Genomic DNA, 27,851 nt, shown 5'->3' with positions numbered 1-27,851 from the left:
AAAAATTATGCTTATTAATCTTTGATTTTCTTTATAACATGAAATCACAATCATGTGTGTTTTACTTTAAGACCATTTTATTCATTCCTTGTTAGCAATTAATCCAATTTATTTTTCAGAATAGATGTAAATATCGGTATAGTGTTGACTAATTGATTTTTTCCTGTAATAAAAATAAACTCCTCCCACCTACCCACCCAAAAAATGTGGACTAATTATTAATATTAAAAAAAAAAATGAAGAAATAGATTCCATTGTGCATTCTATAAAAATAATATTTTATTTATACAATGTATCATACAAAATTATCTTATATCTGCTCAAGAGAAAGCTGAAGAATGAAGTCATTCATATGGGTGCCAAAAGAAAAACAATTGCCTCCCCCACCAATTATGAGAATAGTCTGAGTGTCTTCTGAATATACACTAGAGTGGTTGTGAAGCATAATGGGGTGATTGGGTTCTTGAATCTAAGAGTGAAGAGAAAAAAAATTACTTCTCAATATTTAGATTATTAAAGATAAGTGAAATGAATAAATAAGATTTGATATGTAATAATATCTTAACCTTGTTCAGTATTCCTCCAGCAAGAGTAATACTGATTTGATTTGCATTCTAAATCATGCAAGGTAACTAACATATATTTCACTTTTTTTTTTTTTTGTACATCAATATTAAATTTATGTGTTTGTTTGTTTATGTGCATACACATACACACACACACACACACAGACACATAGCAAACTCTGAAGAAAAAATGCACATACACATAGCAAACTCTGAAGAAAACTGATTGACTCAGCTAGGGAGGTATGTGGTGAAGTTGTCTGCAAATATGGAAAAGTAAGTCCACAAAAGTGGACACAAGATGTTAAAGAAGCATTGCTGGACAAGAAGAAAGAACAGTGAAAGTTCATAGCAAATAAGTCAGCAGATGCTTTAAAAGAATATAGAGAAAAATTTAAGAGACTTAAGCCTAACCGTAAAACTAGCTAAACAAGTCATGGAAAGATATTGATAAGAATATTGTTATTAACACCAGATCTTGGTGGAGTCAAAAGACTCATTGTGAGAGGGGAAACTATTACACACAAAGCTGATCAAACCACACTTTAAACTCATTCAGTGCATCTGCATTCAACACAATGTCAGGCAATGCATTCCACTCAAAACCACTCTTCATACAAAGAGCCTGCTCCTATGATTCTCACACCCTCCTTATACAGCTTACAGGTATATCCCATTGTTCTACCCCCTTCTCCCATTCTATGAAAAATTTCTTCCACTAATGAAATAAAGAGCCAAAAGGCTTCACTTCAGTGATGTAAAAATTATTTAAATTAAGGGGATATTTAATCCCACATTATTTCAAAGCCAAATAAGAAACTCTAAGATAGAAATCAAAGAGTTTCATGCCGAATATAGCAAGCTATAAAAGTTCGACGAGTCCAAGTGTAAGCAAATACCTGGGTAGTACAATACCAGGCAACTCGTAGTAAAGGTGGATAAGGCTAGGATCACTATTCTTAGTATTAACCCTAATGTAAAATGCTTGTACTCGTCAAACTTTTATAGCTTGCTATATTCGGCATGAAACTCTTTGATTTCTAAGAGTTTCATATTCGGCTTTGAAATAATGTGATTAAATATCCCCTTAATTTAAATAACTTTTATATTGCCGAAGTGAAGCCTTTTGGCTCTTTATTTCATTAATTTATTTGTGCACCTCTTTAACAACTCATACTGTAAAGTATTAAAGCTATCATCACTACAATCTTGGTATTTATTGGTCTACCTACTCACTTATGAGACCTCGATAAAAGTTGAAATCGGTCTGGGTAGTGACCTATCTCCCTTAATGTAAAACAACATACATCTCCTAGAGGATGAGTTTTACATCATCGTCATCATCATCAAATTCCTGCCATATACCCTCAAGGGGTGTACAGGATATGATAGTACTACATGAAAAAATTACATCATTACTAACTTCCTATCTACAATTTTCCTCCAAATCAGTCTGTTACTTGTCAAGACTCCAACATTATCAGATCTTATATTTCTATCGTCTAAGGCACTTTGTACCGTATCAATCCACCTATATCTTGGTCTTCCTCCGGTTCGTTTTCCTGCCAACCTGGCAGAGAACACTTGTTTTGTTAATCTTTCTTCTCCCAATCTGTTTAAGTGACCATACCACCTCAGATTAGCTCTGCTAACGCATTCCTGAATGCTGACAATGTCAAGTTCTTTCCTAATATCCTCGTTTTTAGTATGATATTGCCATCGATGCCATCTGCTCACGCCTCTAATCTTTCTCAGGACTCTCATATCTGCGGTCTCTAGTCTTTGGTCAAGTGTTTTACTTCTGACCAAGCTCTCAGATCCATAAGTTAAAACTGGTTTGAACACTGTCTTGTATACAGCTAATTTAGCGTTCTGACTAATTTCTCTCTTATTCCATATGAATTTATTCAATTGACTTCCCACCATACCAGCTTTGCTGATTCTGTTGTCTATTTCTATATTTAATTTACCATCTTCAGTAAAAATCGTGCCTAAGTAGCTGAAACGTTTTACTTGTTCCACAGGTTCCCCATTCACAACACAGTTGACATTTTCAATGATTCTGCCTATTTTCATTGTCTTTGTCTTTTTATTGCTGACCTTCATACCATATCTATTACAACAGCTATTCGATTTAGTCAGAGAATCTTGCAGACTTGTGGCAGATTTATTTAGAAGTATAACATCATCTGCATAAAGCAAAGAGCTAACATTAACATCTCCAATTCTGATATCATGTTCAATACCACTTTCCTTCATAATGCGATCCATATAGATAATGAATAACAGAGGGGATAATGTACATCCTTGTCTCACACCAGATTTAACATTAAGCCATCTTCCTGTACTTTCTTCAATTCTAACTGCTGACTTACAACTCGAATAAAGACTAAGTATTGCTTGATATAATGCCCTATTGACACCATATAACTGCAGCGTATTGAATAGCTTCTCTCTTGGCATCTTGTCATAAGCCTTTTCCAAATCGACAAAACTTAAATACAGATCTTTGTTATATTCCCATGCTTTCTCGACTATTTGCCGTAAAGTGAAGATCTGATTGCGACAGCATCTATTTTGCCTGAATCCAGCTTGTTCTTCACCCAGCTTTTCTTCCACAATTCTTCTCAACCGTTTCTCAAGATTACTTGCATATATTTTGCCAGGAACACTCAGTAGGGAAATACCTCTGTAATTCTCACATTCAGTTTTATTTCCCTTTTTATATATGGGTACTATGAGAGCTCTACTCCAATCATCGAGAATTCGTCCCTCTGTCCATTCTTTCTGAACTATGCAGTGCAGCCACTGTAAGACTTTTATACGACCATACTTCAGCATTTCTGGTCAAATATCATCTACTCCTGCTGCCTTTCCACATTTCAAGCCTTTGATGGCTTTTTCTACTTCAAGTATGGATATGTATTCCTGACTGCATGCCTGGTCAGTGTTTTTTACCACTGTGCTGTCATAACTGCTTGTTTAATTTAGCAGTTTTTCAAAGTAATTACTCCATACTTCAAGGATATCTTTTTCTCCTGTTTTCATGTCACCTTTATCATCTCTAACTCCTTTTATGGCACTCTTTCTTCCATTCCTAAGCTTCTTCAACAACCTCCAGAATATTTTGCCACCATCTTGATATTTATTTTCTGCGTGCTTGCCAAAGTCCTCCCATGACTTTTGTTTCACTAGTTTTACGCAGTGTTTAGCATTCTTGCAATTGTCTCTATATTCTCTAAGAGCACAAGCTGACTTATTTGACAGGAACTTTTGATATGCTTTCTTCTTTTCCTTCACTGCCTCTTTAACTTCCTGTGTCCACCAGGGAGTTCTGATTTTTTTATCCTTGCAGACAACCTCACCACATGCCTCTCTGGCAGAATCAATCAATGTTTTCTTCAGAGTTTGCCACTGAATCTCCAAGGTTTGATTCCTGTTCTCAAACTCTTTCATTTTTTTTTCAATAATCTTTCTATATTTTAGTCTATAGTTCACATCTGGAGCTGCTCAACTTTTATTCGCTTTAAAACTTTCTTACATGTTATTCTTTTCAATATGAAATTCAATTTTATTCTGCTCAAGACTAAATAGTGATTGCTTCAAATTTCAAATCCTCTGTACACTCTGGTGTCCTGCACCAGGGAGAAAACATCACTTTCAACAATAACATAGTCAATGAGACTTTTCTTATTCCTAGCCTCTTCTCTCCATGTGAATTTGTGCACATTTTTATGTTGGAACATGGTGTTAGTAATAACCAGTCCATGTCCTGAGCAGAAATCCAACAGATATTTGCCATTATGATTAGCTTTGCTCTTTTCTACAAATTTTCCCAAAATATTTTTGTATGTCTGACAATCATTTCCTACTCTGCTATTCAGATCCCCAACAAGGACCAACTTTTCCATTTGCATTGTGTCAGTTGCTTTTTCTAAAGCCTAAAAAAATTCCTCCACTTCTACCTTAGTAGAACCTTCTGTGGGACCATAGGCACAAATAAGTCTCATTGTCCAGTTCCCCATTCTCATATTTGCCCACATTACTCTACTTGAGACTGACTGCCATTCAAGAAGATTAGCCTCGTATTTTGTGTTGAATACTATGGCTACTCCTTCTTTTCCTTGATTGTCATTGCCTGAATATAACATTTTGTATTTATTGCTCAGAAAGATCTCACCAGTTAACATTTGTTTCAGTTTCAGTCACCCCTATTATGTTGATCTGGCACTTATCTAATTCCTCAACTAGCTCCATTTCTTTGCCATTCAGGCTTCTTATGTTGATAGTACCGATCTTTAACTCTGGTGATGTTGAGTTGGGGTTTGTTTTCAGATTTGTTCCAGTAGCTGACTTTTTGTTGTTCGCCCTGGCGAAAACAACGGGGGCCTTGTTTAACCGGGCGACGCCCCAGCCGGCATGAAATTTTGTCATGTTGTACCAGCATTTTCTATTTTTGGTTTAACCAATAAGAATACAATTTGGTCGGCTAAATCCTAAATTGCCAGCCCATCCTCGTTCGTTCAGTATCCACGTAGATACCCAACAGGGTGCACCACGAGAAGGTGAGGATTGGACATTAGGTCAGAAGCCCTGGTCGGTTCTCCGCATTCCTTTAAATTCTATGTGGAGGGCTCCTCTCAGTTATACAGCTTTGACCCTTAAGCATCCCTGAGTTTTACATTATTTCATTAATTTATTTGTGCACCTCTTTAACAACTCGTACTGTAAAGTATTAAAGTTATTATCACTACAATCTTGGTATTTATGATCGCGTTTCGGATTTTCAGAGTATGCTTATGCGGATCTTATGCTTATCCATAAAATAGTGATAATAGCATGAAATAATGTCTGTGAACATCTGATTTTTGGTAAGAATTTCCAAACTAGTCTGTGCATGCTATGGAAGTGCCTGTGGTTACCATAACTAATCACTCACAGGTAAGTGATTCTCCAATTATATATAGGCCAATTCACTAGACCTAACCGGCATTGCTGATTTATCGTTCTAAATATCTCGTGATGTGTGAGGAAGAGGACGATGATGCTTATATTAACTCACTCAGCACCAAAGGACGTTTAATTACCATTCTCAAAAAGATACTAAAAAAAGCTGAAAATGATTAGCCAGGCACTCTTAATTTCTACTCCTTGCCAAATGAAACTGAAGAGTGCGAAGATAGTTCCCAGACTGAGGAGAAACTCAATTTGGTGATTTCCCCTACTACAGACCTCGATGAAACTCGGGCTCATAAGAAACGTAAAACCTCTGACACTGAACCTCTCATGGATTTATTTATTAGGTATGGAAGAGGACACCCCCAGCCTTGATCACACTGCCTCCCGCAAAGAGAGGGGTACCCCCGCCTACGTGAAAAAAGGAAATGGACACAACTGAGATCCATTTCCTTTTTTCACGTAGGACAATCGGAGGTAACCCTCTCTTTGCCAAAAATACTGACGATGGCATTAGGATTCAGCCTACTACTGTGTCAGACTTTAGAAAACTAACTAAAGAGCTGGATTCAAAAGATATCCAATACCATACTTTCTCTCTTGGCTCAGAATGAAATTTGAAGGTGGTTCTAAGGGGTCTCTCAGAGGATATAACCTCTGAAGAAATAGAGGCTGATCTCCGCTTCTAGGACCTACCATCTATCAAGGTCAGCAGGATGCCTAGAGCAGACAAAACACCCATGCCTCTAGTTTTAATAGAGATATGTCAAATCTACAAAAACATCTATGATCTCAAATTAGTATGTGGTCTTAGAATCACCCCTGAGCCTTTGAGAAAGAAGGCTTCTACTGGACAATGCCATATATGCCAAAGATTCGGTCATGCACAGAGACTTTGTAGAGCAGAGTTCAAATGCTTGAAGTGTGCAAAAATCCATCCTACTAACACATATACAAAACCAAAAACTTCTCCGCCAAAATGCGCCAACTGCAGTGGCCCTCATACTGCCAACTATAGAGGTTGCATCCAAAACCCGAAAAACAAGCAGACAGAAGCAGGCAGACTCTCCTCTCCCCATAGCAGACCTATCCAAGAAACCACAACTCTACTGTCCCCCACAGTCATCCAAAAACGCTCAGAAACTTATCCTCTGCAACCAGATATCTCTAAAAGATCATCCCAACAAAATCAAAGACATATGAAGACGTAGTTCGTGTAAAAAAGTTAACCCAGGAAAAGATTCAACCAGTTCCACTATCCAATTTGACAGCTATCATCACTGTATCACTAGCAAATATGCTGATGGACTTTAGTAGATCTAACCTCTCACCTTCTTCTACCAAAAGCTTCCTAAAGGATACACAAACCATCATCTCAGCACTCACTAATGAACAGTAACAAATTAAAACCAGAATCTCTAGAGATCATTGCATGGAACACTAATGGCCTGAGGAGTAAGATTTTAGAACTTCAAAATTTCATCCAGACATCAGCCAGATGTCCTTTTAAATGAGACGCACCTAAGACCTTCAGACAACCCTAAAATTCGTGGATACTATCTGTATAGAGCCGATAGACTATCCCACAGAGGAGGAGGCACGGCCATTTTCATTAAAAATTTCATCTCTCATCACTCCATAAACATCCCTCCTACCACCAACCTCGAGGTCACCAGCATTGAGATTCTCACGAGTTCTGCCGGCAAATTAAAAATCTTCGCAGCATATCATCCTCCACAAAAAATATTACTGTTCTCGGATTTGAATGCCTTATTCGATACCGGAGAGCCTATCATTGTGGCAGGTGATTTAAATGCCAAGCATTCAACCTGGAATAGCCATTCCACAAACAAAAATGGACAGATACTACAAAACTATGTTGGTTTCAACAACCTTCTTGTGATAGGTTCCGCTGACCCCCCACCCATCACAACACTTATGGTCAGGCTGATGTGTTGGACATAGCCATACTGCAACACATCAGACTCCAATACAATTTAATGATGATTAATGATCAAAATTGGGAAACCTTGAAAAATTAACCTCCCCCCCTCACTCGTTCATTCCTTGGGAAAGGCTCTCCAAGGTATTTCCAAAATATATTGGTCCTGTTCCCATCATAAAATCAAAAGAGGAAATTGAAACAACCGTTAAAAATCTAACAGAACAGATTAAAGCAGCCTGTGCAGCAGTTACTACCCCTGCAACTACCCGAAAATCTGACCACTTGCCAGAAGATATTATGAATCTGATTAGAGAAAAAAACAAGGCAAGAAAAAGATACCACAACACCAGGGCACTGCAAGACAAACAGATCTTGAAGAGTTTCAAATCTGCAGTGAGAGATGCCCTCGCAGCCCACAGAACTCAACTCTGGGAAGAAAAACTGACCTCCATCTCTACTGATAACCACTCCATATGGAATCTCATTCGAAAGATTAAAAACAGAAATAAACCTCTTCCCCCCCCCCTCCAAATAGATTCAGGTTTCATCCACACTGATGCTGATAAAGCTGAAGCAATAGCAAATCATCTTGAAAAACAATGTAAACCTGCATACGATCACCTCGATTTTAACCATATATACAAGATCCACTGTAACATTAGATATTCACTCAATTCTGCTGTCACATATTCCACTCAAATTGCACCCACCTCACCTGCTGAAATATATGATATTATTAAGAAGTTTAAGAACAAAAAGGCTCCTGGACCCGATAGTATCTCTAACAAAGTAATAAAGCTTCTACCACGTAGAGCTATTGTCCATCTGACAAATATAATTAACTCCATCCCTCACTACAAACATTTCCCTTCCTACTGGAAACTTGCAGACATAATACCAATCCATAAACCTGGAAAAGATCCCAGATTGCCTCAAAGTTACAGACCAATCAGCCTCATCTCAAATCTCGGCAAAATTGCCGAGAAGGTAATTCTTACCACACTCCAAGATTTAGTACTCCAACTAAATATCCTGCCTGGGGAGCAGTTTGGCTTCCGACAACCTCATAGCACCACACAACAAATACACAGATTAGTGGAACACATCATCACGGGTTTTAACTGGCATCAATGCACTGGATTGTTTTCCTTGACATACCCAGTGCATTTGACAAGGTTTGGCATTATGGTTTGCTATACAAACTGATATCATCTGGTGTACCAATGGGAATCATTCATCTTATAAAGGCATACCTCTACGATAGGCGTATGCAAGTCAGGATGTATGGAGTAGTTTCAACACAAAAATGCAACTTGGCTGGAGTTCCTCAAGGATCCATCCTTACTAGCACCAATCCTATTTTCCTTATACTTGTGTGATATACCGCACAACCCATTATCTTCTATTAAAGCTCTATATGCAGATGATACAACGATATTGGCCAGATCTTTAAAGCCGCACCTAGCCATCAAGAAACTGCAAGAAAACTTACTGCTAATCGAACAATATTTCACCAAATGGCGACTCCAAGTGAATCCTCTGAAGAGCATAGCCGTCCTATTCTCTAGAAAATCTTTGCTTCTTAAAGAAGATATCCTCCTTTTCAACACAAAAATCCTGTGGAAAACTGAGATCAAATATCTTGGAGTAATATTAGACAGAAAACTGACTTTCAGCTCCCATATCAAGATTCTCTGTGCAAACACATCAAAAACCATAGCCAAGCTCTATCTGCTAATTAACAGAAACAGTAAGCTGAGCACCAGAATCAAACTTCTCATATACAAACTGATGGTTCGTCCAATACTCATCTATGCTTCACTGGCCTGGTCATATAATCAACGTATCCAGAATAAATGTCACAGAATGATCCTGGGTGTCCCGTGGTTCATCCGAACTGTCCAGCTACCGGGACACAAATGTCCCCTATATTTACACTTTCATGCAGACTATAGCAATCAAATTCTTCTCAAAAGCATCTGTGTATCCTAACAAACTGATCCAACTGGCTGCAGATCATGATGCAATGGATTATTTCAAACATAAAAGACCTAAAGCCATTCTAAACTTCAACATTGAGGACTAATCTCCTAGCCCACTCAGGGCGAGCAATTAGCTCATAAACTTTCTCCACTCACAGTTTCTCTTAAGATAGCAGGGAATATGAAAAGCTTTTGCTTCACCCCTTATGTCAGTAAAGTTGATAGTTGATCTTGGTATTTATTGGTCTACCTACTCACTGATGAGACCTTAATAAAGGTTGAAACCAGTCTAGATAGTGACCTATCCCCCCCCCCTTAATGTAAAACATACATCTCCTAGGGGATGAGTTTTACATTAGGATTAATACTAAGAATAGTGATCCTAGCTTTATCCACCTTTACTACGAGTTGCCCGGTATTGTACTACCCAGGTATTTCCTTATGCTTGGACTCACCGAACTTTTATAGCTTGCTATATTCGGCATGAAACTCTTTGATTTCTACCTTAGAGTTTCTTATTTGGCTTTGAAATAATGTGGAATTAAATATCCCCTTAATTTAAATAATTTCTTCCACATTAACTTTAACAATCCTTTACTAAACTAAATGTCGCAATCATATTCCCTCTCTTCCTCCTATTCACAAGGCTTTGCAAACTGCATTCTCTCAATGTGTCCTCATAATCCCACTTTCCAAAGACCAATTATGACACTTCTTTGAGCTGTCAATATATCCTCATCACCATGAAAACCAGGGACTAAATCTGTGTATTAATCCACACAAAATATGATCAGGGCCCTATTGCCATAATTAATGCATCATTGCCATAATACAATGTGATGTCTTCCCAACTTGTGCAATGTAACCTCTGAATTCAGTTCCTTGTTCACCAGTACCACTCCAAGGTCTCTTATATCCTCAACTTCCTCCAAAATTTCCCTGCCAAGTATGTACTTTGCATCCTGTTGTTGCCTACCAGATTTCAGATCCTTACACCTGGCAGCACTGAATTGACAGTTTAATACTGTTGTCCACTCATACAATTTTATTCAAGTCGTGCTGCAAGGCCACAACATCTACTTGATTCCTCATCACTCTCTCCAGTTTTGCATAATCTGCTAACAGCTGTATATCATCAGTTAAATCTATCCTAATATCATTAATATACAAATTAAATGCAATGGTCCCAAAACTGACCTTGTGGCACCCACTAGTGACTTTCCTCTTTTGAGATAATGTCTCCTATACACAACTTGCTGATAACTATCTGATAGCCATTTGCTTATCCAACTCACCAGTCTATCATCCAATCCCATTTGTTTCAAAATAGGATTGGATTCTATAAAAAGCCTTTGCAAAATCTAAGTTTATCACTGTATATACAGTGATATACTTACCAATACATTCATTATTTTCTTAGCTATTCATGAGTTAAATATAAATTTATTTACTTATTTATTAATTATTCATTAATGGAATATGTGTCCCATGCTTTTTTTAGGTTTAAGAATTCACATAAATGTTATTAATTTTACAGTAACATATGGATGTATGTTATGTGGGAAGATAGATTTTATTAATTAATTTATTTTTTGTGAACAAGAAATACACAGGTGAATTATCTTGAGTCATATCTGATAGTAAACTAGTGAGAGTTGACTATATTTAAGTATTGAGGTTTAAATGTTATAACAAGGAAGTCTAATTCACAGAAAGCCATTTGAGCACACTAAGCTTTATAAAATACCAGTTGGGTATAAATAACACATCATACCATAACTAGCTGAGATGGTTATGTGCAAACACTATATTGGAAACAATTAAGTTATTAAGATTACTTTAAATCTTTCAGTGAAAATGAAATAAGATCACTGCAATGAGCATTTACTTCATCTCAAAATGATATGCTTTCTAACAGAAAGCATATCATCTTTCCATAATACAATGTGATGTCTTCCCAACTTGTGTAACCTCTGAATTCAGTTCCTTGTTCACCAGTACCACTCCAAGGTCTCTTATATCCTCAACTTCCTCCAAAATTTCCCATGAAGACAGCACATTGTATTGTATTATTATTATTTAAATTTTCCAATGAAGACATCACATTGTATTATTGTATCATTTTGAGATATAGTAGAGTGAAACATATACAGGGTGTTCGGGAAAAATTTGACAGTTTCGTAAGGAAAAAGAAAATCTTCTTTGTATCTATTAAATTTAATGAATTGACAAAAAAACATTACAGGCAGAGTTAATTACAATACTATCAACAAGATTTACTCAAAATAACCACCATTAGCATCGATCACAGCTTCAATTCTGCTTCGGAACCTCGAACAAGCTGATGCTACAGTCTCCCTGGGAAGGGCCGCAAAAACTGTTTTAATTTTATCCATTAACTGGGCTTTTGTATTACTGGAAGTGCGATTGGTGTCCTTTTCAACTGCGCCCCATACAAAATAATCCATGGGGTTAAGGTCTGGGGAGTTTGGAGGCCAAACATTTGGACTGGTGAAGTCGTAGAAATTTTCAGACAACCATTTTTGACTTTTCCCAGAGGTGTGGCAAGGGGCCGAATCCTGCTGCCATACATACGGCCTACCATTGGCTACCCTTGTTATCCAGGGCTTGACTACAGTTAGCAACTCCACGAACAAAGCCCGAATTCCAATGCCAGGGTTCTTCAACACCTGTTCCTGCAGATTTGCGAGGAATTCTGCTGTACGAATGCAATCAGATCGTCTGCTAGGGATCTTTCTTCTTGCTACATCCTCGTAGTCACCATTGCAAGTCTCTAGTTCATGCCTGATTGTTTTTACTGTATTCAGGGAGCATTGGGCAGCAGTCGTAATATCCTTATTTTGATGGCGGGCACGAATCATCATGATACAAGTTATTCTCTTCCATGATTCAGGTGGGTTCCAGCTATCCATCCTTTCTGACATCTTGTATATGAATGAAGAAGGGTCCAAACTTTTAAATGAAGAGAAGTGTGTGTTAATACATGTAACTTACGGAAAAATATAATTAATTATAAATATGTCAAATTTATCCCGAACACCCTGTATAAACACACTATCGCTTATACACATTCATTATTTATTACATTGTTTTTAGCTAATGAACAAATGTACTAAGAATGACAGGAATAATCATGGAAACTTAAAAAGGACATTTATTTTTTTAATAAGAATGAAATAAGAGAGCAAGAATTTTTGGAAAGTTTAAGTTTTGGCAGGTAAACTCAGTGCATCTAAAATCACAAGACAAAGCTTGAATGCACTTTTGACATTATTGTCAAATGCATCTACCAACCATTTATATCCACGAATGGATAACAAGGGCATGTATTCTTAGTCTGTAATTTAAAAGAAAATGGATCAAACTATTTCATGTAATGTATTTAGACTATTCTATGATCTTAAAGATGTTTCTAATTTCTGAGTATCCCATAAGGATGAAAAATCAGTAATGTATACTTATTTAAGTTAAGGGATATTATATCCCATATTGTTTCTTAGCCGAATAAGAAACTCAAAGAGTTTCATGCCGAATATAGAAACTATATAAAGTTCGGCGATTCCAAGCGTAAGCAAATACCTGGATAGTGCAGCACCTGACCCTTGAAGGTAGTGCAAGCTGAGGCAACTCATATAAAGGGTGGAGCAAGCTCTGATTACTATTCTTGATATTTACCCATAATGTGAACTTAACTCCTAGGAGCTGTATTTTGTTCAACATTATGAGAGAAGGTCACTACCCAGACCAGTTTCAACCTTTTCCATATTTCAGGTTTATGATGACTTTCTCAATATCAAATATTAATATTCCTGGTTGTATTCCAGCATTTTCTATCACTTTTCAGGGAGACAAGGACTCCTTTTAGATCACACACCTATCACCTATCACACTGGTGTCCAAAAGCTAAGGACGAACTACATTTTTACCTCTATATGAAAAAAATTTCATGACTACAGCCAAATGTGGAAATAAATTTATTGCCAGCATACTAATAAATCATATTACACAAAAATGTGTTATTAATTTCATACAAATTAAATTGCAATACGTTTTTAGCAAAAGTTACAAATTTCCTAATGATGTATTTAAGGAATTAATGTACAATGCTTACATAAAACTATGCGGAGAGACATTTCAGTATGGAATATGTCCACCCCAAACTGTGATGCAGCTCTAACAATGTCATACCATGCTTAGCACCAAGTGATTCAGAAGTTCCTGAGGCAAACTAGCCCATATCTCCTTCAGAGCAAGGATAAGGTCTTGTTTGGTTGATAGAGGGGAATTTCAAGCAATGGAGATACTTCTGAAGACCGAGGATATAATCAAATTGAGTGTGCTGGCCACTCAATTTGATTAATATCCTCGGTCTTCAGAAGTATCTCCATTGCTCGTGTATGATGTGGTGTGGCACTGTCATCTACAAAAATGAATTCTTTGCCTACAGCACCACAGAACAATCAAACATGACATTGAAGAACGTCATTATAATATTGTTCACTGGTCATATTCCCTTTTTCCAGCACTTGTAGCTCAGTGCATCTATTAAGCATAATGCCTCCCCACACTCTCTGCCATATCTATCCGTTTCAAGAACATTCTCACGATGGTAAGCATTATCACTTTCACACCAGATCAATATCAGAGGATCTTTTAATGGTACATTGGTAAATAAGGAAATAATATCAAACTGATCATGAGATCTGAATTTCTGAAAAATTTTTGAGGAGTACAATTGAGAAGAACTGATTTTGCCAACTGTTTGCCAAGTTTATAAATGAGCCTGTTGATATTAAGAACTACTGAATATAATGAAAAGGTAGTGTACACTTTTAAGTAGTCATAAAAATTAAGACTTATTTATTAAAAATGGAATAAATACCACTAAATAAATAAACTATGTTTGTATGGAATGAGACTTATAAACCATCATTGTGAATTCCATAAATCACAAAGTGAATCTCAATATACCTTTTTTAAAAAAAAGACAGGAACACTTTTCAATTTCTTTTGTAGAATAGTAGCCTACTAACCCCACTAAAATTTTAATAAGTTAATTCTAAACTCAAACAGACAATTTTTTTTTCCTCCCCACATATAAAAGTTCACTACCGCTAAATGAAGAGTTAAGAAAAATAAATTTCATTAAAAGAATTGGGTTTTAATTGGTTGTTAATAAATAAACAAAGAAATACTGACTAGTTTCACCACAATGGATGAGCGACTTCTTTAGTAAATAAACATAATGATGACAAGAGAAATACAAATTATCATTAAAAAATAGAGAGAAATTGTTGTTGTTTTAACAATTAAATCACAAGGAGCCAGTGAAGCATGGCATATGTCATCTGTTTCTTAGCCTTGTTTGAGGGGATTAGTTGAAGAGTTTGTCAGGTATGTTAAGTGATCTAATGAATGATTTCCAGATATCATTTAGGATAAGTTCTTGGTTTTTGTTGAGCGAGAGCTGTGTGAATGAATGATGCCAGATTCTTTAATCTGTCAATCAAGAAAGTTTTTTTTTCAAAATATTGCATAGAGATTCTCTCCCATTCATTACCATGATGCATGTTGGAAGAGTAATTAGCCAGCCCTGATTTTACCTCTCTGTTATAAGCAGCATCAGCAAGGAGTTCCTTTTTTCTTGTTTCAAAACTCCTGCAAGTCTGACCACAAGAAGGAATTCTGTATACCCTAGGATGTTTGTAGATGGGTTACTGTCTTTTCGAGAACAAAAAAAAGACCATGAATGGTAAGAATATGCTTAAAGGCCACTTTGATGCTTGAATTTTAAGGGACTAGCTGCTTTAATGGAGAGTATCAATGTAAGGGATTGAAATGGAGTCTGTATATGGAATGTCCTCGTATTTTCGGTTACGAAATCCAAGCATGCTTGGAAGGTTGTGGGCCTTAAAGACCTGTTAAAGCCATTGGGATAGATAGATAGATATGGAATGTCAAGCAAGATTTTGCCATGTCAGATTAAACAATGTAGCAATTCATTTGCTAGATTGTTTAATTATTATTATTATTATCATCATCATCCAGGCCTCCATGGAGTCAAACGACTCATCATGGGAGGTCATTTTTAGAAAACACAAAGTTTATCATACCATTAGTGAAACATGGCTGACGGAAGATGATATAGTTAGTGGGATAGAATGTGTAGGTTATAGTATGTTTAGGAGGGACAGAGAGAATAAAATTGGGGGAGGGGTGTTATTGATGATAGCTGATGAACTGCAGCCAAGGAGAATTGAAGTATTGCATGATAGTGAAAGGAGCTCATTTGAGGCTATTTGGTGTGAGATTGATACTGGCAGAATAAAATATACAGTTGGGTGCTGCTATAGACCAGGTGATGGAATAGATGGTGGAGATGGTATGCATAAACAAATTGATGAAATGAGTGGAAGGAGGGTAATTATTATGGGGGATTTCAACTATGGTAACATTGATTGGAAGGAGGAGAGGACACATGTAAGGAAGGAAATGGATTTTATTCAATTATTAAGGGATAACTATCTGAAACAGCACGTAATTGAAAATACTAGGGGTGTGAGAGTGCTTGACCTGGTAATAGTATCTGAGAATTTGACTGTAATGAATATGACCATGTTGCCACCTATTGGTGAGAGTGATCATAAGGTCTTGACCTGGGAGGTGGCTAAAGGTGTGAAATTTGTGATTAAGACAGGGTATATGTGGAATTACCATGCTGGCAAGTATGACAAGCTTAGGAGATTGCTTGGATCAGTGCCATGGCATGTACAACTGCAAGGGCTGGACGTCGATAGAGCATGGGAAGTGATCAAAGAGCATTTACAGGAGGTTATGGCTGATTGTATACCTAAGGTCCGAATAGTGAAACAAGGAGGGGTTAAATGGATGAATAACACCATTAAGCTTGAGCTGCAAAAAAAGAAACAACTATGGAGGGAATTTAAAGAAAGGGGTGACCTGCAGGCACACGAACGGTATAAAGTACAGGCCAGAAGGGTAACGAGTGTGGTAAAAACAGCAAAAGCCGATTATGAAAGGAAACTAGCTATGCAAGCAAAAGAGAATCCCAAACAGTTCTTTCAATATGCTGCAAGCAAGAAAAAAACTGTACATGGCAAAATGATTTTAAGGAATGACGATGGTAAAGAGTTCACTGAACCAGTCGATATAGTGGAGTTACTGAGCGCGCACTTTGCAAAAGTATATCATCCAGGTGGTGACGTTGAAAAAATGAAGGAACCATTAGTTTATATGGGAATTGTGATGAATGAAGTGGAGGTGAATAGTCTATTACAGAACCTTAATGTGAATACATCTGTGGGATTGGATGGTATACCGGCATGGGTCTTGCATGAAGCGGCTAATGAATTATCAGTGCCCTTGACCATGTTGTTTAATCTGAGTCTCAGGTCTGGCTTAGTACCGAAGGCGTGGAAAGAGGGGAAAATAGTTTCACTGCATAAAGGAGGATCCAAGACTATGGTTGCAAATTACCGACCGATCAGCATATCAGGAGTCGTTGTCAAGGTCTTGGAGAAAGTAGTCAAGGGAAAAATACAGGAATGGATTGATGAAAATGAGATACTGTACAGAGGACAGCATGGTTTTGTGAAGGGTAGATCATGCCTCAGTAACTTGCTCAAGTTTTATAACAAGGTGACGGCTGAACTGGATAAGGGAAATGGGTTTACAGTGATACTGCTGGACCTGGCAAAGGCGTTTGACAGGATACCACATGGAATTCTAATCCGTAAACTACAACATATGGGAATGGATATAGGGTTGGTGAGATGGATAGCTGGGTGGTTGATGGAGAGATATCAAAGAGTAGTTTATTCAGGAGTAGAGTCCAAAAAACGGCCTGTGACTAGTGGTGTGCCACAGGGTTCTGTTCTTGGACCACTGCTGTTTAATCTGTTCATTAACGATATAGGGAAGGGTCTAAGTGGGACAGTTCATTTGTTCGCTGATGATGCAAAGTTGGGTAGGGCGATAGTGAATGCAGAAGATGTCAAAGTCTTGCAAGATGACTTAGATAGATTGGAGTTCTGGACTAAGGAGAATGGATGTCAATTTAATGTGACAAAATGTAAGGTTATGCATTTCGGAGTGAAAAGATTAGCAGCAGTATACCACATTGGTGGAACTGTACTCCAAGAGATTGATGAGGCCAGGGACTTGGGAGTGTTGGTGGATAGGGAGATGAAGTTTAGGGGGCACATTGCGAAAGTAGCTAAATCAGCTCGTCAACTCACTTGGTTGTTGAAAAATACCTTGACGAGCAGAGAAAAACAAGTTATTGTACCTCTGTACCGAGCCCTGATAAGACCTCATCTCGACTACTGTGCCCAGATTTGGTCACCTCGGTTCCTTCTTGATGGGGAGGAGGTTGAGAGGATCCATAGGCGAGTGACTAAGATGATAGCAGGTCTATGGAATGAACCATATGAGAACAGGTTGAAGATTTGTGGGTTGCAGAAACTAGTTGATAGGCGGAAAAGGGGAGACATGATTGAGACATTCAAATTGCTAAAAGGATTCTATAGGATTAATTTAGATGATATTTTTGAGATCAGGACTGGCGGTGGGAGAACTAGGGGACACCCATGGAAGCTGGGCAAGAGCGTGGTTAGCAGGGGTGTTAGAGCTGGGTTCTTTACTTTTAGAGTGGTAAATGAGTGGAATAAGCTGCCAGAGTCTGTTGTGGGTGCTATGACAGTGAGCGAGTTCAAGGCAAGGTATGATAGATACTGTGAGAATGTTGAACAGCTGCGTGAAGATGATGTTTAGGGCCTCCCTCGATGAGTCTAAGGACTCCTGGAGTAGCCCGTGGTAATAATAATAATAATAATTCCTTGAACCCATTGACCATTCCTGCTCTAATCACTCTCTCTCTCAGGCAATGCATTCCACGGTTCAATCACCCTCCACGCAAAGAAACCACTCCTTACCCTCTTGCTCACAGTTTCTTTTCATAACTTCCAGGGATGGCCTCTTGTCATCACTCCTTCCCACTGTTCAACCAAGTGAAAGAACTCCCCCAGTGTCAACCGTGTAACAACCTCTCAACAGTTTAAAAGTCTCAATCATATTACCTCTCCTTCTTCTATCCACCAAACTCTGCAGTCCACAATCCCTCAGCCAATCCTCATAACTATCCTTCTACAGTCCTGAAACCATCTTTGTATCCTTTCCACAGTTAATTTATGCCCTTCAAATCCTGGGGACCAAATCTGAGAACAATAGTCTAAGTGTGGTCTGATCAGAGACTTATACAATGGAGTGATAACCCTTTTATCTCTGCAGGTCAGTGTCCTTCTCATAATTGCAGCAATCCTCTGTGACCTTCACCACCTTTGCAATATGTCCCGTAAATTTCAAGTTTCTATCAATCATCAACCACAGATCTCTTGTCTCCCCTACTTCCTCCAGTAGAGCTCCTCCAATCAAGTATGCATCCTCCCATCGATGGTTCCCAAACTTCAGGACTTTACATTTTGCTGCATTAAACCGACACCCCCATTAACTTCCCCCATCTGTCTAGTTTATTCAAATCCTCTTGCAGGGTTGCCACATCTCCACTATTACTGATAACCCTTCCCAGCTTCACATCATCCGCAAACAATTGAATATCTCCTTGCAATCCATTGTTAATGTCATTGATATAAAGGTTGAAATACAGGTCCCAGTACTGAGCCCTATGAAACACCATTTGTAACCCTCTGCCTCCTTCATATTGCCCCACCATACACAACTCTCTGATACCTATCAGACAGCCAATCCAGAATCCAGTTGACTAACCCAACATCTAAACTCATGTGCTACAACACCCCGTCAAACGCCTTTGCAAAATCTAAAAAATGGCAGTATATGCCTTTCCCTCATCAACTGCTCTTGTCACTTTATTATAAAAGGCAATCATATTACTAAAGCAGGAGCACCCTTTAACAAATCCATGTTGATTCTCGTAAATAACATTACCCTCATCTGTCCAACATTGTATATAGTCCCTCACTAATTTCTCCAAGACCTTAACAACTACTGATGACACACAAACTGGCTTATAATTAGACACTTCCAGTCTGCTGCCACCCTTGTGCAGTGGCACTATCTTACCTTCCTTCCATTCTTTGGGTACCTTTCCCACAACCAGATTTTTATTGAAGAGCCAGTTCAACGGAGCTGTCAGTTCTTTAGCACATTCTCTCAAAACCCATGGTCAAATACCATCCAGTCCCACAGCTTTACTGGTATCTAGAGTACTCAGCATTTGGAACACACTCTCCTCTTGCACCTCTAAACCTGCCCTATCCCTCTAGTATTAAAACCTTCTTCTCCAAGATGAAATACTCCAATAAAGTGCTCATTGAACAACTCCACTATGTCCTCTGCATCAGTCATCACTCTATTCCCATTTTTATCCTGCAATGTCATTCTTCCACAATCATTTCTCCTCCTACTGGCCACATAGCTAAAAAATTCCCTAGGATTTTCTTTGGATCTTAGTGCCAATCTCTTCTCATATGCCAGTTTTGCCTTCCTCACCATACTGGTCACTCTCCTGGCCTGGGTCTTATATTCTTCATGTATCTGCCTTCCACCTCTCTCTCTATATATCTCTTCCATAATCTCTTTTTCAACTGCAGTTCCTGTTTGATATTGTTTGTCATCCACTTTACACCAATTGTGTCCGCTTTGTCACTCGTGGAATACAGCTTACTATTGCTGCTAACAAATATCCTTTCACAATTTCCCAAGCACTAATAATATCCTAGCCTTCCAATTCTGCCCTCCATAGAACTTCCCCTAGTTGATATCTAAGACTATTATAATCACTTGCCTTATAATTCGACATACGTTCCCCTTTTCTTTGATACTCCTGCATGTCTATTCATCTCTCATGTCAAACCACATGGTCACTCTCTCCAACTGGGGGGGGGGGGGGGAAGAAATGTCATCTTAGTTATTATCAGCTCTTCTGATGCTATGATCAAATCCAAAACTCTTGAACCTCTTGTTCCCTCTATTACATGTTGCCTAAGACATTTGTTCTCTCAAGAATTCTAGAAATTCCATTCCCTTATTACTACATTCATTTTCCTCTTCCCAGCTTATATTGCTGTAGTTAAAATCTCTCATAACAATCATTCTTCTTCTTGCACTCACCAAGATCAACTGCCTAAACATCTCCTGCTCCTCACCCTCTGTACTCCTTGGCTTGTAGCAAAACCACACTAAATATCCTGTCTTGCCCACCTCTACCTCACACCATATGCTTTCAAAACCATTAGTGTCACTGCCTTCCAAACCCTCCACTCTTAGAAGACATAAGTCATCACTTATCATAAGCAGTACTCCACTACCACGTTTTCTTTTCCTATCTTGCTGAAAAATGCTGTACCCTGCCATTTCAATTCCAGTTATTATATCATCCTCTGTCAACCACGTCTCAGAGATCCCAATAATCTTTGGCCAGGCTGACATTATCAGTGCCACCAATTCATCTCCTTTATTTCAGATACTCCTGGTATTAGTATAACGCATAAAAATGTCACTGCTTCTATACCTATCATTGTCCCCTCTCGACCCCACTGGACTCAGTGTTACCTGATGTCGTCCCCCCTTCCCCCAAGCACCCATTCCAACAAGAGGCCACCCCTGCTACCACCCCCCCCCTGGGAATTCTAGTTTCCCTGCATTGACACACTGACTCGTTCAGAAAACAGCAATCTCTCCAGATGCCTTCGTCCTACCTCATTCATCAAATGCAAGCGGTCTTTTGCATACAGTTCCCCCCTCTGTCCCCAAATGTTCTCCAAGCATCCATATATTCCAATTCTCTCTTCTGACACATTCTGGCTATTATGCTATTCAGTATTACTACTCTTCTGCTCAACTCATCACTATCATACCTGGGCAACATACACATACACACACACACAATCTTTCCTCTCTGTGTTTTCTTTTGCACAACCTCAAGCAAGAATCTCAGATCTCTTGCCACCCGATTTACATTGCCTCTCAAGTCATTCGTTCCCGTCATCACAATCACTTCATCCATCCTTTCACCCCTCTTAATTGCCATAGCCACATTTCCTATCATCCCTCCAGGCAAACACCTGAGATCATCGAGTCTCCATACATCATACCTCTAACCATTCTGTTCCTTGATTGCTCACCTGCATCCCTTACTCTCTCTCTCTCTCTCTCTCCTCTAACCCTTTCTCTCTGTGTTCCCCTACTTACCTGCTGTTCTGGCATCACTCTATCCCTGGTTCCAGCACTCCTTCGCATTTCCTCTCTCTGACAGTTTCCATTCTCTCCTCCTCTATCATTCCCATAACTCTCTCTCACTCCCTCTCTTCTACTGTTTCTATTCTCTCCTCTTCTATCATTCCCATACCTTTCTCACATTCCCTCTCTCCTACTGCTTCTATTCTCTCCTCTTCTATCATTCCCAAAACTTTCTTTCACTCCTACTCTGATTTGCCCTGCATTCATCTCTTCCATTCTCATCTTTCATACTTCTCATCTCGTTCACAAGACATTCCACCTCCTCTTTCAGCTCATCTATCCCTCTCTGCATAGTCACTCTTACTCGTCATTCATTTACCCAATCAAAACCATCTCTGAAAACTTCAATCATTCAAGCCTTCCACACTCCTGACTCTTATTTTCTCATTCATATTTTGCTCATCATGCTCTCCTATCACACTACTCCTCTCCCAACATTCATTCCCCATCCCTGGAGCAACTAGGTTGGTTATCAAAATATCTAATAATCTAGCAAATGAACTGATAGATTCCACATATCATGTAGGACTTATCCTACATGATATGTGGAAATCACTGATCAGTTTGCTTAACATAGCCAACTTCAAATTTTCACTAATCATCTCCAAACAAATAGAAAATAGTTGGAAAAGCCACATTTCACTAACTTCTACTGTTAATGCTATAACAGATTATCTCCACTTTTTTATGATAATTACATTTCTCTCATAATCTTTGTTTATTTACTCTTAAGAAGCTGCTTATCCCTTGTGATGAACTAGTATGTGTTGTTTCTTTGTGTGTTTTGTTTTTTATTTTTTATTTGTTAATGACCAATTAAAATCTGATTCTTGTAATAACTACCAGTTGTCATAAAGTTTACTTTATGAACAAAAATAATTAAAAAAAGAAAAAGTAGGGAGTTGTAGGAGATGAAATAAGAATGGAGGAACCAACTTACTGAACATCATTTGCTACTCTTGCATTACATACTCATAATATACCCAACTAAATTACAAACCGCTTTTAAAAAGGCAGCTAATGTTTGACACTTACTGGTAATCTGTATTCTTGAATTTGGAATGTAATTAAATTGATAACTGCAACACCAAGTGGAATTTCAGAAAAATTGTTGACTCCTCCAATAAGGATCAGTTTATCTTGCCAAATATGTGATGTATGGGAATACCTGCAATAAGGGGGGAAAAAATGGGAAATATACCAAATTCATTCTTAAAAATGTCTCATATCACTTTTTTTTCTTTTTCTTTTTTTTACTTATGCATATACACAGAGTTGGGAAAAAAATGTGTTAATTTTAAACTAAGCATTCACATTCAGTTTATAACAGTGCTTATTCAAATTATGGTCCTGGTCCAGAACCAAGCATTTCTTCCTAATCTGAGTTGAAAAGCTCTTTATTTATTAATTAATTTTTTTTATTATTTGAGTTATTATAATTATTTTATTTATATATTATAAATAAATAATATATATAATAATTTATATAAATAATATAAATAATAACAATAATAAATAAAATAATAAATATGAGGCAACGTGTTAATTCAAATATCAAATCATGAAATAAATCAAATGCATATATGAAATCAGATATAAATCAAAAGGAAGCTAAAATAAAAAGAACATAAAAATTTCCCCTAAAATACCATTTAGTCATGTTACCATTTTTGCAGCTATTCGAAGTATTTCGTACGTGAATCTTCAAGCCAGAAAAGTACTGCAGAACATATAAGCCTTCAGTGCAAACTGAAAACTGGGAGAATTTTTGGCAATGGTTAGTGCAATCTTGTCAAAAGTTAAAGGAATTAGTGAGACTTGGCTAACAACAGATGACATAGCTACAGGGATAGAATGTGATAGATTTAGTATTTGCAGGGAAAATAGAGTACACAGGACATGGGGCAGGGTACTTTTGATAATAGCAGATGAATTGCAGCCAACAAGAGTAAGAGTAAGTCAGGTGATTTTTGTCTGCTCTTCTGAGTCAATCTAGTGCAAGATTGAGGCCAATAAGACAAAATATAAAGATGGTCACTATAGGCTGTGGGGTGCCAGGATGATGCAGAAGATGTGCATCAGCAGGTTAGCTGAGACTAGGCCTGAGCACAGTAACCCAGATGTAGATGTGGATGTATCAAGGCTTTATGAAGATGAATAACAACTTCCTAATCTCTACTTATTAGTGTTCTCGTAGAAAGGCTTATACGTTGATTATACATGATTATTAATTAACTTAAGGAATTTACAATGTACACTAGAATATCAATTCAATTAAACTTTAATATATATTTCCAATTTTTCGGCAACATCACGTTGCCATCTTCAAAGGAACTTCAAATAAAGACACATGCATGCAGGCACTGCACACAGTAAATGAGGACGAAGCTGGACGCTATTGTTTCTCCTAAAAGTCCTGATGGTGTCCCCTCCCCCCCCCCCCTAACGGGCTATGTAGGTATTCTTGGCTGTTGGGCTGAAGGTCTCCTGATGTACATCTCCCAAATTTGGGGCAGTCTCATGCAACCAAATTTGTTGAGGTTTGGCATGTTTCTTAGGGCTGAGGCTGACTCCATGAAAAGTCTTTCAAATTTGAACTTGCTACGGTGTATTATTGTGGCTTTCTTCCACTGTATTCTGTGGCGTGTATCCAGAGCATGGTCTGCAAGACCAGAGCGGCTATACTGGTGAAAACAGATATGTAGTCCTTGTGTTCTGAAATTCTGATATTCGCTGTCTTGCCTGTTTGGCCAAAGTAGGACAGCTTACAGCTGCAAGTGACCTGGTAACAAGAGGTCAAGTAACAAGAGGTCAAGTCATGTTTTTTTAAGATTTTTGTAATTTTTTCCAAGGTGCCTCGGATGTAGGAATGGTGATGGATTTACACTAGAATAATCCTTGTTGTGAAGGGGGGGAGGGTTGTGGTTTACTGGTTTCGATATATATTTTTTTTTGGGGGGGTAGCCATTGGCTGAGAAAGTGTTGAGGATGTGGTTTAGTTCAATGGTTAGGGCATTGTCATTTGAACAGATTCGATTAGCCCTGTCGTGTAGTGTCTTAATAACTCCATATTGTTGTGAGTGGGGGGGGGGATTGTTGGTGAATGTATCTGCCTGGGTGGGTACTCTCCTCTCCTTCTTAACACACTTAAATAACCAACATCCCAGAATTCACCAGAGTTCACCCTGGAAAAAGAAAAAATAAACAGCCTCCCTTTCCTAGACACATTAGTCACCGGCCAGCCTGATGGAACCTTGGTTTTCTCAGTTTATAGAAAACCCACCCATACAGGCAGATACATTCACCAACACTTCCCCCCCACACACACAACAATATGGAGTTATTAAGACACTACACAACAGGGCTAAATTAATCTGTTCAAATGACAATGCCCTAACCACTGAACTAAATCACATCCTAAACACTTTCTCAGCCAACAGCTACCCCCCCCCCAAAAAAAAAAAATCCAAAAAATATTGAAACCAGTAAACCACAATTCTCCCCCTGCTTCACAACAAGGATTACTCTAAATCCATCATATTCCCTACATCTGAGGCACCTCAGAAAAAATTACCAAAATCTTAAAAAAACATGACCTGACCTCTTATTATAAACCATATAGAAAATTGGCATCCCTTATCTGCTCCACTAAAGACCAACCACTTCCCCTAGACCTACCTGGTGTATACCAGGTCACTTGCAGCTGTAAGCTGTCCTACTTTGGCCAAACAGGCAGGACAGCGAATATCAGAATTTCAGAACACAAGGACTACATATCTGTTTTCACCAGTATAGCTGCTCTGGTCTTGCAGACCATGCTCTGGATACACGCCACAGAATACGGTGGAAGAAAGTCACAATAACACCGTAGCAAGTTCAAATTTGAAACACTTTTCATGGAATCAGCCTCAGCCCTAAGAAACATGCCAAACCTCAACAAATTTGGTTGCATGAGAGGGTCCCAAATTTGGGAGACGTACATCAGGAGACCTTCAGCCCAACGGCCAAGAATACCTACATAGCCCGCTAGGGGGAACCATCAGGACTTTTAGGAGAAACAATGGTCATCCTCATTTACTGTGTGTAGTGCCTGCATGCACGTGTCTTTATTTTAAGTTCCTTTGAAGATGGCAATGTGACGTTGCCAAAATATTGGAAATATATATTAAAGTTTAATTTAATTTATATTCTAGTGTACGTTGTGAATTCCTTAAGTTAATTAATAATTACTTATTAGTGTGTTTTTCAATAGCCAAGTAATCTTATAAGCAACCTTAGTAACATGCCCTCTCAACTTCACCTCTCTGTCTACCACCACTCCTAAATCCTAGCTTCATCTATTTCCCGGAGTACAGGTTACATCAATGTGGTACACACACAGGTTGTAATCAATTTATCTCAAAATGCATAACTTTACATTTCTCCAAATTAAATTGACACCCACTATCTTTTGCCCATACAGTCAACCTATTTAAATCACCTTTGCAAGCTTTCCACATTGCCTTGATCAATTATTACTACCTAATTTTGCATCATCAACAACCACTAAATATTTCCCTTCAGATTATTTCCTATATCATTTATGTTCAAATCATATAGTACTGGTCCTAACTTTGCAGCACACCACTAATCACCTGCTGTCTCTTGGATTCTGCCCCTCCATATACCACTTTTTAATATCTACCCAGCAGCCAACCTCTTATCCATATAACCAGTGTCATATCCACCCGATTTGCTCTAATTTGTACAACAGAGCTCCATGTGGTATTCTGTCAAATGCCTTCGTGAAATCCAGCAGAATCATCATGTAGCCATTTCCTTTATCAAACTCAGCCTGTCACTCTATTATAAGGTATGACTGATCCTTCACAAAGCCATACTGCCCCCTCATAGAGTATCATATTCTTATCCACCTATTCTTGAATTCTATTTTTGACCAATTTTTCCAGTACTTTACCACCACTCCTGAGATACTGATTAGTCCATAATTTGCTACTGCAGTCTTGGGACCTCCCTTATGCAAAGGAATTATTTTGATCTCTTTTCACTCCCTCGAAACTATCAGAACTGAGACAAATTAAAGAGCCTAGTAAGAGGCATTGCCAGTTCCCTTGCACATTCTCACAAAATGCGAGCTGATATCCCAGCTAATTCCACATTTGTATTTACATTGAGATTCCAATTCATTCATCTCTGTTCCTACAGTATTAACTGTGACATATGCCACATTATTAACCTCACTTGGATGATATACCCTTGCAAAGTGGTCACTCAATAACTCAACAATTTTATCTGCTTCTGTCACCTCATCACCATCAGCACTCATTAAGGTTATTCTTCCTCTTATATGCCACATAACGAAAGAACTCTGGTCTTTCCTTTGGCCTGCTCAGCTAGTTTCTTCTTCTTCTTGTAATCTGATTTTACCTTCCTTAGCTTGATAGGCACCTTTCTCCTTATATACTCTCCACAACAATTTCTTTTTTTGCAGCTCATGCTTAATGATACTACTCATCCATCTAACTCCTACCTGATTTACCCTCCTTACCTTAGGTATACAATTTAATACTGCTTCCTCTAGATGCCCCTTAACTATCTCCCATGCAGAACTTTATGCCACAGCAAACTTTAAACTTCTTCCTAAGCGTGTCATAATCACCTGCCTAGTAGTCTGATATATACTCCTTCTTGACAGAATATTCCTCATGTTTTGCAATCTCCCAAGTCAAGACTGCATGGTCAATTTCCCCAATCAGAGGCAATATGGCCACTTTGGTTATAGATAGCTTTTCTGATCCTATGACCAGGTCCAATACTCTTGCATCCTGAGTCCCTCCATCACATGTTGTCTCAAGTAGTTATCTCACAGTAAGTGTATAAATTCCATTTCCTTCCCACTGTGATAATCATCCCCCCAATCTATATTTCCATAGTTGAAGTCCCCCCATAATAATCACTCAACTTGCACTTGTATTAATTTGCTGATGCATGCCTTCCAAATAATCCCTGGTTTATAGCAGCAAACAATCACATATTTTGTCTCATTGACCTTGATCTCACAACAGACTGCTTCAAATGAACAGC

At 38.2% G+C, this 27,851-nt stretch overlaps 1 protein-coding gene across 1 annotated transcript in view; it reads right to left on the bottom strand.

Moving 5' to 3' along the window:
- Positions 1–310: 310 nt before the first annotated feature.
- Positions 311–27,851, bottom strand: part of LOC150102350 (tRNA wybutosine-synthesizing protein 4-like) — a 182,441-nt gene continuing 154,900 nt past the window's right edge. The window contains exons 18-19 of the mRNA XM_090399562.1: positions 22,803–22,935; positions 311–469 (exon numbers count right to left, since the gene is read on the bottom strand). Coding sequence (XP_090255688.1) covers positions 311–469; positions 22,803–22,935 — 292 coding nt within the window. The remainder of the gene's footprint in view (positions 470–22,802; positions 22,936–27,851) is intronic.

The sequence above is a fragment of the Typopeltis vanoorti genome, chromosome 10 (assembly GCF_054136105.1).
Source record: "Typopeltis vanoorti isolate ZY-2024b chromosome 10, IOZ_Tvanoo_1.0, whole genome shotgun sequence".
Classification (NCBI taxonomy): Eukaryota; Metazoa; Arthropoda; class Arachnida; order Uropygi; family Thelyphonidae; genus Typopeltis; species Typopeltis vanoorti.
This window is presented reverse-complemented; position numbering and strand designations above follow the sequence as displayed.